This window comes from Lepisosteus oculatus, chromosome 8 (assembly GCF_040954835.1).
Source record: "Lepisosteus oculatus isolate fLepOcu1 chromosome 8, fLepOcu1.hap2, whole genome shotgun sequence".
Classification (NCBI taxonomy): Eukaryota; Metazoa; Chordata; class Actinopteri; order Semionotiformes; family Lepisosteidae; genus Lepisosteus; species Lepisosteus oculatus.
Window position 1 is genome coordinate 37,705,770 of NC_090703.1, and position 15,627 is coordinate 37,721,396.

At 34.3% G+C, this 15,627-nt stretch overlaps 1 protein-coding gene across 4 annotated transcripts in view; it reads right to left on the minus strand.

Annotated features, from left to right (window-relative positions):
• Positions 1–2,524: 2,524 nt before the first annotated feature.
• The window catches only part of lrch2 (leucine-rich repeats and calponin homology (CH) domain containing 2), a 111,757-nt gene continuing 98,654 nt past the window's right edge, over positions 2,525–15,627 (minus strand). For all 4 annotated transcript variants that reach the window (XM_015351074.2, XM_006632640.3, XM_015351076.2 and 1 more), the window contains 2 exons: positions 10,454–10,531; positions 2,525–10,163 (listed from right to left, as the gene is read on the minus strand). In XM_015351074.2, coding sequence (XP_015206560.1) covers positions 10,044–10,163; positions 10,454–10,531 — 198 coding nt within the window. In that variant the 3' untranslated portion in view covers positions 2,525–10,043. The remainder of the gene's footprint in view (positions 10,164–10,453; positions 10,532–15,627) is intronic.

The window sequence follows — 15,627 nt, forward strand, 5'->3', positions numbered from 1 at the left end:
AAATGTTGTACTGTAATATGTTTATGTTCCCAAATTAATATCGTTTATGACCTTCAGACCCATTATGCTCCTCTTCTTTTTATGCTCAGCTACTAAAATTTCCCTTTAGCTGCAAAATTCCATATTAATATTCAATATAAAGCAGATTAAAACACGCACAGTAAAGAGATTAAATGAAGCAACCGTTTCAGTAACAACCAATTCAAAACAAGTCCCGCCTCTTGGTCGTTTTGGCCAGCCAATCACATACTGCGGTACAACGCGGTGAACTGTAGTAATTTCCTGCGGTACGGGGTTCTACCGTGGATCTTGAATGGCTGCATCTGTGGTTGTTTACACTGAAACATGTGAAGCATCATTTTATTGTGGTTTTATCATTACATTGGGTTTCAAAAATTGATTTGTGGTCCAAGAAAGTGAAACACCAGTTAATTAAACTAGCTAAAGACTGCCATGTGTGACATTAGTTTTGCTTGCCACACTACTTGCGCACATCTTATCTAGCACTCGGAGTTGGGCTTTGTTGTAGATGGATGTGTTTTGCATTCAGCATAGCTGGGACCTTGCCTTCACTAAGTTAATTAAGTGAATTCGAGTTCATTAAGCTTCGTAGTGTCTTTCTTACCCCTCACCTCTACCTCTTTACCTCTTTTCTTTTACCTCAATCCTCCATTGAAAATAAGGAGCTCTGTTCCCAACATACCTTCTGTGTTTTTTTTCTTTTAAGTCTATAGATAGAAGCAGGCCTTCCCAAAACTCTAACTGTGACATTTTTCCCCCTTCCCTTTCCCTACAGTATCTCTTCCTAATTTCACCTGCTCTGTTCTCTTATCTATTTCTGGTCTATGAGCACCTCAAGTTTGGTCCCAGCTAAATCACGGCTAATTTTATTTAAATGTGAAAACACAGCTTAAATGGTGCTTGTTTCACTTTTAGCTTAATATTCGAAGTCTGCATTTGTGTGTTGGGGTTTCTTTTTGGGGAGTAACTGACTGCATTGATCTCAGAAAAGCAGTGTCATTACCTCAACCAGATGAGTTAAAGCTTAAGTATTAAGCAGGGTATTATTTTATATTCATTGACTTAGTTTGTTATTATTAGAAATAGACTGAACAACTGAAATTAGATGAGACAAATAAAAAAAAGCCACTGTAAATGAGAGAAGGCACTTGACCCAGTGTGCTTATTTGTGTCTGTTTTGTCTCATGACGGGAAGTACCAGCAATTTCTTTCCTGGCAAACACAGAGTGAACATGAGAACAGAACAAATAATTATAATCTGACAAAAAAAGAGAGTTCAGAGGAATAAAAGGGGATGGGGGTGTTTCAATTTTATATTTAAAGTAGCTTTCCTCATTAAGATCTCATGTAAAAAGATCCCAATGCTGGGATATGTTAAAAACCAGTTCAGGGAAACCAGATTTCATGACAAATATATATACATATATGACATTTTCTCAGAATGTTTTCAAAAACATGAAGTATACTGTAGCTTGGCAATACCAAATACAAAAACTAGCTTAGGGCAAGTATTGTACAAAGTATTACCCCACACTCACTACCAGCTACAGGTTTTGCACTTAATTTAAAATGTAGATATACAGTAACTGATTTACAAGGAATTTTGCTTCAATAAATTTATATCAAAAGTGAAACATTAGTGCTTGCAACCTCATACAGTAACTAACTCTTAAAGATGTGTACTGTTTTCATACCTGGGTCGGTTGCTGATCATATCATCTTCAGTTTCTGCCTTACAGATTGATAATGGAGTTAAAAAGAATGCATGGAGGTTAACAGTCCTACTGTATATAATTATGTAACACAAAAATATATTTCTGTTTCTTCTTCTAATGATAAGCCACTGCGATTTCTAGCACCCGAAAACATAAAAAGAAACTTTTAGGGAGTTTTTTTTTAAATATTCACTTTGAGAACGGACGAAACAAAATGGGTAGTGTTAATCTTTTCAGAGGGAGTGGCAATTTAGTTATGTAAATATAATATATTTATAAATTAGAAAATGCAAACTGTACAGGTGTTCCACCTTTATTAACATTTTTCAATAGCAATACTCAATTCCATGTAATTCTTCTCTTCTGGTGTTTTTTTAAGCCCTAATATGATGGATTTATATAAAAATAAAACTTTTAAGTACATTAAAGTAAAAAGGGAAATATACAAACATTGAAATTAACCCACTGGGAAACAAAAGGCTTCTAGACCATCAGTCCTGTTCTCTTTAACAATTAATTGTCTCCAAGAAACGGAACAGACAAGCACTACTGTCACTTCACTGTACTGCAAATAACATTGTCCTTGTCTGAAATGATATGAGGGAGGGCCAGCAAAGCCTACAGTAGTCATAAGAATGATGAAGTACTAGTGATGACTGTTCTAAACTTAAACAATACTAAAGACAAGAATATTTTGGATACATAAAAAAACATGTGCCAGTAAGAACAATACATTGACATGTACAACAACCTCTTACAGACAGAAGAATAGATTAAGAAAAAAGGCATTAACTGGAAAAGACCCTTTTATTTATTTCTCTGAACCATGAAACAGCTTAAGAAACATCCTACAATTTATACAGAGGATATATACATTGTCTCAGGTTTGGTCAAATCTTCTCTTGGCATGCATTTTTTAATACAAAACAACTATATACACAAACATCTGAAGGCTTTCTTTTTTTTGTAAAAGGACATCTGGAAGCTCGGAATAACAAAAGAAGTATAAAGAAACAAAAATGTTACATAATCTTACAGGAGAATGTAGACAAAATGGGCATAATTATACAAAACAAAAATGGTTTCTCTAAGTCAAGAAGAATGAGAGGAATGTGGAATATGTCTATTACAAAAAACCTATATACCTATTGATTCATTTCTATGAATAACTGTCAACACAACCTTAGTGATATAGAAATTTACACAATTCTTTAGGGGCAAAGTACTGTGTATGAACATGTTAGGAAACAAATTGAGATAATTGCTCTGCAGAGCTTCCATTGAAGCTTATTATGTTTACATAAAGCTGCCCTAAATTGAGAGTAAACACTGCATGAACCAAGCAATGACTCTGAATTAAGCTCAATGAAATATTGTAGAATGAAATTGAAAATTGTCTCTTATTTATTTTAAATGACAATTTAATGGCTTTTCACTAGTACTGCACACTTTAAATATATTATAATTTTTTAAATGAAATGACCAAAAACACTCATCACGTCTGATCTTGACTAGCTATTTATAATATCCAGTCAGGATATTGTGGTTAATCTGAAGTTTCAGAATTTCAAATATTTTAAGTCATTCTGTGGTTAAAATGCAGCTTATAAATGGTTGAAGCTTCTCCAGAACTGCTGAACCAATAGCCATAGCAACACTGTTATATAAGCATAAGGCATTGATGCTCAGTTACATGATTGTGTTCAAGGTGACACTTTAACAGTCAGCATTTCACCCCCAGAATGTATTCAAATCTTTGACATTCTGATGTGCACTGATTTAAGATCTATAATATCCTGTATCTCTGCTACCAGACAGCAACTCTCTCTTTGGCTACAAAGAGAATGATAATGATTAATAAAATAAAATGAAATTTTAAATTAAAAACTGAGTAACAAATATAATGTAATTATGGAGTGCAAGAACATTTACTGTGAATAAGGCTCCACAGCTGAAACACTGATTTTTCTTCTTGCTTTTCAGCAAGGAATCAATGTGTAGTTGCTCCTTTGTGGCTCACAGCTCCCCAAACTGAACATCATTTACCCTTAAGTTAATGCTCAATACATTGTATGGCAAAAAAGAACAGGTAGAAAATAAACATTTGTTGTTGAGGTAAAGAAGAACACAAAGGTATCAATACTATACACAGTAACCATAACAACCTAATAACTAACTGAAATCTATCACTGGACAAAAATGTTTATACAGTTAATTACTTGACTTTAATCCATGGAAGAATTAACTTTGACAGCTACACTTGTCTTCCCACATTTGTAGTTCTGAAAACCAGAGACTGTTATTAACTATAAATATTACATCTATATTAAAAAAGGCAATGACAACATTATTTCAGCATTTTAAAAAATAACGCAAATTCATGATTTAAATAGAAATATTTAAAAAAAAGCTAGTTTTTGACATAATCCAAGAACATTTCTGGGGCATGATTTCAATTGTTTTCACCGACGAACAAACGTAGAATTCTGTTTTTGGAATGTTTTAAGTACCTTTTTATGTTTAACATGTTTAGGCACTGCCCTTGAGGAATTACTTAAGCAATGCAAAAACAGGAATTACATAAAACCTTTTTTCGCCAATGAAATTACTAAAACAGCTTATAGCCTTTGCTAAAACAACTAATTTGTATGCAATCTAATATTTAAATGAACATATTTCTTTTATGAAGGAACGGAGATATTCAAAACTATTATTGTTGACTAGCGTACTCAAATAAAAAATGTATTTCATAATGTTCTTTAGTAACCAACTACGTTTGCCTTTTCAGTTCACAAAATTGGCACAATACAACAGTGCTATTTAAAATCTCCCAATTAATTGTGTAACATTGTACTTGTCGCCATTAAAAAGAATAACTGCTGTCATTATATACAGTCATGATTAGGCATATGTGCACAACATAATGATTTAAGATTTAGTAGTGCTAAAAGAGACTTTGGCTTATAAACTAAGTAGAAGGCACCACTGTCATTACAATATGAGGTCCTGGAATTGAAATAAAATTGGTTTATTCTTAGAAAAACATCCTTAAACCTTTTGCAGTGACTTGTGCTGAGGAAAAGATCAACAGGCAGAGAGCCAACATGACCATAATGATATGTAGTGCAAAGTGTCAGCTTTAATTATTTTCTCCAATCTGCACATAGGATGGACCACAGAATGCAATGAAAACAATATTAAACAACTAAAAAGCAAGATTTACATCTAAAGTAGCAAAAAAGAAAAGTTGCAGAAGATAAGAAAATCAGGGGGAGGAGGGAGTTTGAAAATTAAATCTTTGCAGACATCTGAAGATTGTTTCTCACAAGTCATAAGGAAGGAAAAGCAATACATCAAAATGTATTTCATTTTACTTTTGTAATTGCAATCAATTTTCTTTTTTAAGCTGCCCCAATTCTGGAATTGAACAATGATAAACAACTCAACAACAGCATTTTGAACCAATATTTCGAGAGATGTAGACTGCATTCATTTAATCTTCCAAAATATACAGTACTCCAAATGATACCTTTATAACGAAGACCCATGCTGGATACAGAGGCCTATAGCACAAGTGAGATTGTATCAGACTTCCTAACTGTATCAGACTAACTGCCTTGTCAGGTGTCTGATTGTATAACCAGGAGGACTGAATATCCAGTTCAAACAGGAAATAATCACATTCTAAATCAGCACAAAATTGATATATACAAAATGAAGCTCACTTGGAACAGTAACAGTAATTGTTCTGTTATTCTGAAGACGGTATCACTGTCACAAACACATTTTTGCTTTAAATATCTCCCTCCACATATCCTCTAGTTTGTGCTGGTTCTGAAAGTGTTGTGCAGGTTTTCTGACTTCCTGTATAGAGCATTCTTTCATGTCTTGCTTGCTGTTATTTAAATACGTTTGAAAAAGAATGCTTGTAAAACAACAAAAAAAGTTGATTAAGCTTGATTAAATTATTGTTTTAATTTATTAAATGAAGACAAATGTTACATACATAGAGCTGTTCCTATCCTTTACTCCTTTAATTTTTTAAGTGGAGCTACTGTAATATTTGCTTTGAAAACAGTCAAATCCAGGGTACATCTATTCTAAACATTATTTATGTTTAATTTATGTTTTTTGATACAGTTAATGCTGAATATATTAACTGTATATGAACCTAATGCTTGACAAGAATCTCTTGAAGGTATTCCAGAGATGACAGCAACAGATCTCAGAGATCAATCTGTGTAGGAAACATTGTTAATAAAATAGCTAACATGAACGATCATTCCTGCACATTGTGCATTTATTGTGCATTGTCTCAAATTATGACAAATAATTCCTGGCTAAAGCTACTTTTGGCCCACCTGAAACTTGTATGGACATCTTTCAGTACCCTTTTTTGCTTTTTTACTTTCTCTTCAATTTCTATTATTCATGGAACTCAACAAACAAATATGTCAGCATTTTTCACATTTCTGATGGAAAATTACGAAGAAAATGTTATTAGGATTTTAAACTCTTTAGTTGTTCCCTTTAAGGTTTTCACTGATTATTGATAAAATGGGAAATAAACGTAAACATAATATAAAGGGATTAAAAAAATGTTTTAATTTTAGTGCAACTCTCAAAAATGAAACAAAAAACATGCATTTCAGATTAAAGGAATGCATCATTTAAGAATGAGGTGAGGATCTCGTGCCACCTCAAGTGTTTGTTTCAAGTTTTGTTTCAAGTCCATCATTTAAACATAACAGTCCTTCTACTGTATACTGCACAAACCAGTCAGATTGGAGAAAACTGGGCAAATTTAGTGATATTCAACTTACAGCAACATGAGGCTTGATTACTGTACTTGGACCTAGATTCCCCCCATCTTACACATCAAGATTTTAAAACATTTTCCCCCACCTTTTGTGTTTTGGATGTATTTCTAAATATTCCGTCAATTAAGATAGGCATTGTAACTCAGGACTGGTGGGTTGTGGGTTTGAGTGCCTATTGCAGACATTGCTACTGTTACCCCTTTGCTCCAGTCCACCCAGTTTTATAAATAGGGACCAGCATTGCTAGGCAGTTGTGGGGGGGGTAATCTGTATGATGCACAGACCGAGGGGGGAATCTTCTTCTGTCTAGTCTGTTTAAAGCTACAGAAACTAGGATGAGATCTGGTCTGTTGAGCCCATGGGGCTCGGATATGAAATTGACTTCTCATTACTTCAGATTTTTATTTGTGTATTATTTCCATGTTCCTGTGAGACCTGTTTGTGGTGTCTACTGCATTGTGCGCTCTCATGGCAATCATGAGAATGTTGTGTTGTTTTATCCAGCATGAAGTAAAATAAATGTTTCTTTAATACAGTATGCAGAGTAGCTATTAATTGGGCCATTTCAGTAAATTATTATATAAAATGTGGAGAATATTAAGAGCTATTAACAGAAAGTGATAAAGGTATTTTTAATGTAGATGGAATACAAATTTTCAACTGCATGTTGAATATGTTTATATTAAAATTTATAGTAGTCTTTTAAAAATAAAATATTGTATGCATACAAAAAATGAGAATGCTACATATTGAAAGAGATATGGCAGGGAAGTTTAAAAGCACATCATCTGGGACACAACACCTTGCTGAGCTGTATTCCTAAAAGTTTAACATCACGTTTTCTAACCCTTATGTTAGAAAGGAGCAAAGAATTATTTGATCTTATTGTAGTAACCTAAATAACCTGTAACATCCTTCCATCTTTTTCTCACTAAAAAACAAGCAGGTGGTACCCTATGTGATGATCAAAGTTTTATGAATACAGCTCATTGTCTTTTAAAGTGTAACATCAGTGTTTCCATTCCACAATAGAAATCACACTAATATTAAATTACAAATAATATTAAAAATCTATGTACACAATTTTCTACCATCCTAAGACAAAAAAAAAATCAGCCTATACTTATATACACATAGTTTACAATTGAATAAAACGCTTGTGGAAAATCTGCTAAAATTTCAACCTTTAAAAAAAACAACTAACGACTTGAACTGGATCATGCCTAGCCATCTATATTGTAAATTGTTTCTTATAAAAATGGTCTTTTTCCACAGCTTTTCCATATCTTTGAATGGAATGATTAAGGAACTAACGAGATGCCATAATCACAGGCACTTGTCATATAAATAGAACAAATGTTAAATGAAAGGACACTGGAACAAACACAATGCTCTTTCATAAGTACAGGGCCAGAGGTGTCAAAATTACTACTTTTGCTGTATACCCAAGAAGCTTGGATTTGAGGTGAAAAGACGAGTATGAGACAGAAGTATACAGAATGGCACCTTTTAATTCTGGGTGCTTCTGTGCTTATAAGTTGTACATTTTCAGCATAACGACACTTTTTATGTTAAACCCCCCCACTTTAAGGTGAGCATAAGTATGACTGTAGGAAAACTGACTGCCAGGTGTTGCAGTGATTGTGCTCACATAAAAAGCTGTGAACATGTAGTGTTTGATTAAGTCTTTGCTCTTCTCTTTGGTGTCTCTGAAGACTAGAAAACAGTATATGAAAGAAAAACAAGCCATTTAAATGCTTAAAGAAAAGAAGAATTCAAGTAGAACTATTGTACAGTAACTGGGCATAGCAAAATCAACAATTCGGAACATCTTGAAAAAGAAAGAACCCACTGGTACTTAGCAATAGGCAACGACCAGGTCGGCCAAGGAATACAACTGCTGTTGATGACAGAAAAAGGTAGAGCTGTGAAGAAAAACTCTAAAACGACTTTTGCTGAAATCAACAACAACCTCCATAAAGCAGGGGTGAAGATATCTCAATGTCAGCAGAAGAAATGTCAGCAGAAGAAAACATAAAGGCGACACCACAAGACACAAACCTCTCATCAGCACCAAAAACAGAACGGCCGGATTAACATTTACTAAAAAGTACAGAGATGAGCCAGTCGAGCTCTGGAACAAAGTTTTATAGACAGACTTCTACCAATGTAATGTCAAGGTGAAACTGGAGAAAGAAATGAACTGCAAATGATCCAAAGCATACCACTTTATCTGGGAAACAAGGTGGGGTGGTGTCATGACGGCTGCCTCTGGAACGGATTCACTCATCTTTATTGATGATATAGCTAATGATTGTAGCAGCAGACTGACTTCAAAAGTGTACAGAAGCATCTTGTCTATCTATGTAGAAGTACTGTAAATGGCTCAGTGGCCGGCACTTCATCGTGCAGCAAAACTATGACCCAACTATGACTGACAACACAAATAAGCAGTTCATTAATAGGAAAAAAGTCTTAGACTGGTCAAGTCTTTCTCTTGATCTAAATGCAATTGAGCATGCATTTTCCTTTCTGAAAAGGAGACCGAAGTCAGAAACCCTCCAAAACAAAAAGCAACTGAGAATGGCAGCTTGACGAAGGCTTGACAAAGCATCTCAAAAGATCAAACCAAGAATTTAGTGATGACAATGGCCGGCAGACTTGATGCAGTTACTGAGTACAGAGAATATGCAACCAAACTCGAAGTCTCTTACTACTTTCATTTACTTCAAATTAATATCTTTCAATACTTATTCTCACCTAAAATGGGGGGATGGAACACAAAAAGTAGTATTATTCTAAAATGTTAAAGCATGCTTAAATATGCACAGAAATAATGAGAAATAAAGGGTGACATTCTATACTTTTGCCTGATATTTATTTTTTCATCTGAAATCTGTACTGCTCGAGTATACAGCAAAAACAGTAATTTAACTTTACTATCCCAATGCTTAAGAAGGAAATATACCTACTGTAGAATGCTGTATGTTACAGTATATAAAGGCTTTGACCTGCAGATGTACTTACTATGTGCGAAGGCTGGCAATACATTATGGCTTTGATATCAACCTCTGAGCAAGGTTACAAGAGTTCAAAGTTATATTATAAGCAGTGTGACATTTTGAAAGCTTGTTTTCTCGTATTTAATTGATTCCTGCTTGAGATTTTTGAGAGACAGAAGAATAATGGAGATGACATTTAATAAATGTCACATGTGACTCAGGCTCCTGGCATTTCGAGCAGATTTTTAAAATGTTTTTCTTTTGTAAATGTGATAGTATGACATCCTACGTGACATACCGCACTCAGCACAGTGCTGAAAGTCAAGGGGCTACACCCATGCTCACAGCCTTTAACGTAAAAAAAACACAAACCGAACAAGGTTCGGTTTTTGAAGTCAGACAGATTATGACCGCTTTCCTGATCCTGTAAATGTTGCGACAAACATAGCAGTTCAAGACTAAAAACAGCAGGCAAGAGTATGACATTATACTGCAGAAAGCTGTGTAGGTCTTGAGGCAGGTAAGTCAAGGAGGGCCTGAACTGTAATGCCCACTTTCACCAGTCCTCTTTCTTCTAAAATGTGATGAGGCAAACACAGCTTGTCCTGGAATATTGAAAAAAACTATTAATGTCTGGCAATGTTGTAATTCCCACTGAAAGAAAGGTAATACTACAGCATTAAAGAAATTATAAAGAAATGGTTATAAAGCACAATTTTACACATTACAAAACTAACTTATTACATTTTTGAATGGGCAAAAGTAGATGAGCACAACATCCTGGAAAACACTTACATTTTTAAATATTGACATTTTCAAGAGAACAATGAGTTATAAGCACTCGTGTAAAAACAAAAATGTAAGCAAATAAAAACAAATAAAGCAGAGGAATTACCTGTGGCACACCTAGCTTTTTACATGCTTCCAAGAAGTTTTCCACATTTCGTCGGCACTTTGCCATGCTTAATTTAGGCTGAAAAAGAAATTATATAAAATAATGTTCTCTATCTATGTTTCCAACACAGCAAAAAGAATTAGAAGAGGACTTTTAGGCACCTCTGACAATTCTACGGCCACCCCAAAAGAAAGGGAAACTTTGCCAATCCCATTTTGTCCTGTATAACACACTTCACTTACTGAATGATGTCCCTGTACTATAAGTGCTCAAAGCTACATGCATCCAAGGTGTTTCATTTTATTGTTGAGCCAAGATATCATTTTTCTTGGCTGAGAAACTTGTAGTACAAGAGGAATATATTTAAATAGAGATTTTTTTCAAAGGGTTTCACTTTCAATATATTAAAATAACTCTGAATTAATAATACTAATGTACTTAATTCTTAGTACTTAATTTAGTAGTACCTCTCCCTGATACTAACTGCCTTTAGAAAATCTAGACACTCTCTTTTCATGCTGTGGCACATTAAATCAGAATTTATTAACACATTCTTCCTTTATAATCACTTTTCAGAATGTTTGAACATTTGTTTTTCACTTGGAGGTTGTGTTTCACAACATGCAAGTGAGGGTAAATAAATTTGAATTTAATCTATCTTGATATCAGGCTGTTAGGACACAAAATGCATTACTATTGAAAGGGAGTGTAGACTTTCTATAAGCACTGTGTGTATATATATATACATACAAGGGAATGGAGTTTAAAATATAATAGTAAAAAACAGATTTCTAGAAATTATTCAAATTATATAGTAAACCAGCTTTGATATACTGTATATATTTATACACTTTTGTTTCAGAAGTTTTATTTTACTACAGCTAAAGACAGATGAATGTCAAGTCCTTTTCAAAAAGAACAACAAATACCAACTCTGACAGCACAGTTCCTGAAAAACGAATTGTGCTTGAGTACTGGAAACAATTATATCCTATAAGGAATTGTAGGAAATATTAAATATTACTACTGATAAAAGCAGATAAATTTACTGCTTCTGTAAATCCTGTGGTTTGTCCAGTAAAACACTATCTGAAGACACTTGTGAACTAGCTGTCAATATACTTTAAGAAAAAAGACATACAGCATAAACAAGGAAGAAAACTGTTCCGAGTGTGCCTGTTTTTATTAAGAAAGATATTCAATGTTTAATTAGATTAACAATATATGCTGCAGAAACAAAAGATGCAGGGATATTTTAAAACCAATCCTGATTGGTTTTAAATTATGATTTGTACTCAAATCACTTAATGTACTGGAAATTGATGAGTCTTGATAGGCTAAATGATCTATTCTCACCATTAACTTTTCTTGCAAGCTGTACAGTACATAGTGCCTAACAAGATTGTTCTGATTAAAAAAAACAACATTGCACAACGTGCCATTCAGGTTGTACATACCGGCCATCCTGTAAACTCATTAAAAAAAACACATTAATGTTTGGCATCCTCTTATCTTGTTAATTATCATCTTGTCAATTAAAGGTTTCATCTTGTACCTAGATATGAATCAAGAACGAAACCAGACTGCTTTCAAATTCATTGAAGTGATTGTCTTTCTGTGATTTCTGTGTCACAATTAGACGTTTCATAATTTCCACTTTATTATTTACGGTTTCCTTTGCCTAATCAATCTGCCACTAGTTGATCATTTTTGTCCTAAGCTACATTGGTCGGTAGTGTAAAGATTTAATCATTTAATCTCTTTACTGTGCACATTTTAATCCGCTTAGTATTGGATATTTATATGGAATTTTACCACTAAAGGGAAATTTTAGTAGCTGAGCATAAAAAGAATAGGAGCATAACACATCTGAAGGTCATAAAGGATATTAATCTAGGAACATAAACGTATTATGTAAACTGTGTATTGCTGGTATTGGTATTTTAAAGAAAATATACACACCAGTATTCCATTTCTGCCTAAACATTTTAAGCATCAAAGTCTTACATGTGGTTATTTTGAAACGTTTTTATGTGCTCCTTCTGACTATATTCTATATTCTATATTGATATGTGTGTTGCTGTTTCAGTGCATATCACATGACTTGCTTTGATGGCGTGACAGCTTAAGTGACTGATTTATAAGCCTGAGGTCGGGTGTTCAAATCAAATCGCCTACCGCGTTTTACTGCGGCGTACCCTGCTCGTTTTAAATGGCTGCATCTGTACAGTATGTCTGGTTAAAAGACATGTAAAGTAACCCTCCCTTATATCATCATTTAAGTATTAATGCATTGCTTTTAAGTTAATTAAAATAGCACTGAGCTACTAAAACAAACAACAGTAATCACAAATGCATAGCAATCAGCTAAAATAAACAACATTAATCCTTCCTCTGCTCCCAGGGGAAACCAGAACTTTCTCTCTCTGCCTTTTCATAACAGTGCTCCGTGATTAGCATGCGCCACTGTAATGAAAATCACAAATAAGCACATTTGCTAATGTTAAATTCCCACCCTACTGTACTGGGAACATTTTCTTTTCTTTTTGAGGCACTTGGGAAGAGCACTACAGTATATAGTATCAACCATCCCTAAATCAAAGGAATCTACCCTGCAGAACTGTGATTTGGCCAAGCCTATGTGCTCTTCTTCTTCCCAGTGGTGTTTGAACTGATTTATGAAATCAGGACGAAAAAGGATAGAATGTAATCTGAAGAGGTGGTCTTTGATAAACTTCAAGACAACAAAGCAGACTGAGAAGTAAGAAGACACCGTTCTTAAAGACATCAGTGATTTCTCCGGGGCATTCTCAAACATGTTCCAAACCACGAATATAAAAAATGTTACTGTAAGAGGCCTTTTGGCACTTCTTTCTTATTTCTTTTATGTACTTTATTCATTAATTGATTTGGGCACCTTGAATTGCCACCCTTGGGGATGAATAAAGTATTTTGAATTGAATTGATCCCAACCAACTGTTTTCCATTAGCCTGGCTGAACAGCTACCACAGCAAAGGTTGGCAGTGTGCTTTTTATATACTCACGGATCTGCCCCGTTTTCCATTGTATACCCACTTGTACTTGTACTTAAAGGTTAAGTAAACCTTAAGGAAAAATGGCACTGACAACTACTTATAGTTATGTTACATATTATTCATAACTGGGAAATTGTTTTATTACAGTTTTGTTTTGGTTCCAAGCAACAAAAATGAACCCTTCAGCAAAGAGCAATTTTCCTGACCCAAACAAGTCGTTCTGGTTGAGCTGCAGCCTCAGCAGAAAGTTAGATATGAGCCTTTTGTTTCCTTTTGCTTTTTTTTTTACCAGAATTGTTTGCTTAAACAGATAAATTATTTGGGGGAGGGGGCACCTACTTCGATAGCATTATGTGATAACCTTAGTTACCTTAAAGCAGACATAGATTAATGAGCTGGACAGAATCTAAGTGATCAATCTCAGGTTTGATTGAATAAACATGTTTCAGTTGCATTAAACAATTAATAGCTCTAACCAAACCTACGGTGGGATAAATCCACCCATTTTGTAACTGCTTTATCCAATATGGAGAGTTTGGGAGCCTACCTTGGATACATATCATCATAACTATGTTTTTAAAAAGTACAGTAATTCTCATTTGAAAATACATACATATTACAAGAAAGTCATTATTAAATTAAATATTAAAACACTTAAATACAAATTGTAAGTAATTGATGGTGGCAATTAACTTTGCCGCCTCAGATGTATTGGGTCCTGAGTTTGATTTCAGCATTGGATACCTTCTGCGTGGAGTTTGCATGCTCACCACACATTTGCAAGGGACTTCACAGAGTGCTTCAGTTTCCTTCTACAGCTGAAAGACATGCTATCTAGGACTATCAACTATGGTCTCTTAATTTTCTTTCCTTTATATATATATGTGTGTGTGTGTGTGCCCTGTGATGAACTGGCATCCCACCTAGATCTTTCCTGTATCCACTGTCTGCCAGGTTACGATCTGGCTCACCCTGTTTTAACCAAGTGGTTAGTGGACGTGGACCGAAATAATTCAAAATGAGATGACAGATTGAACTACGTAACTTGACAATACGTAAAGTACTGTACTTTAAAATACTTTTCATAAATATGTAATCTAATTACTATTTTTCATGCAAAAGATGTTTAGTCTTGTCCTCGTTAATCTTTCATCAATAACCAGTTACACCAGCTGCAGTTAATAAAGCAACTATTTAAAAACGGCACCTGAGCTGTCAAAGTTTATTTTCAGTAGATGGGAGCAAATTAGTTTAAAATTTATTTAAATAACTTTAGAAAATGAACATTTATCTTAGGTTGTCTAAGAAATAGACCATTATGTTATCTTCTGGAAACTGCTCTATTTCACTTAGATTGACTGAAATACCAGAATGCTTTATTTTACTGGGAAACTAATTGGAAACAATAAAGTAAGAGTTGAAAATGTTAATACTTAAAGAGACTTTGAAAAGTTATGCAAATGGAAAAATTCCACACTTCTTAGCTCTCGTCACTGGTCACTGGTTTAATGGTTGTTTCAAAGTTATCGAATTGAACATGTTCAGCATTTTCCTTGTCAGAAGCATGAACACTGCTACAACAATCTGTGTATATACTCCCACTTACCGTCAACTCTAGTCATAAATCAAATGGCAGCGACGCCTCTAGCAACAGCATGCCTCTACTAATGCCAAAACTGCATCATATTACTTAAATTTTACAGATTACACAAGTTTACAACACATTGTGTCTTCTGATTCTGACTAAGATGGCTAAGAACAGATTTTCAAAGGTCCTGCTCCTTGCTCTATAACAGTATCTCAAACTTAGGCCTGGATAGCCTTGTGTCTTAGGGTTTTTGTTCCAACCTGAGCAGTCAATGAAACAATTATTATTAATAAGACATATTCACTGCCTATTATACTAAACATTATTTTCTTTTATAGGCACAGCTAGCTATGAATCACCTTGGAGCCTGGTTAGAAGTATTACAGTTATGCAGCTAATTAAATAATTAGACCTTCTTTGTAAATAAGAATGTGAATGGACCAAAAACACACGACACTAGACCATCCAGATTTAGAGTTTAAGACCCCTGCTCTATGAGTTGCAGCACTTAGCCAATGAAAATCCCTGAAAGACTGGCAGGCTTCTCAGG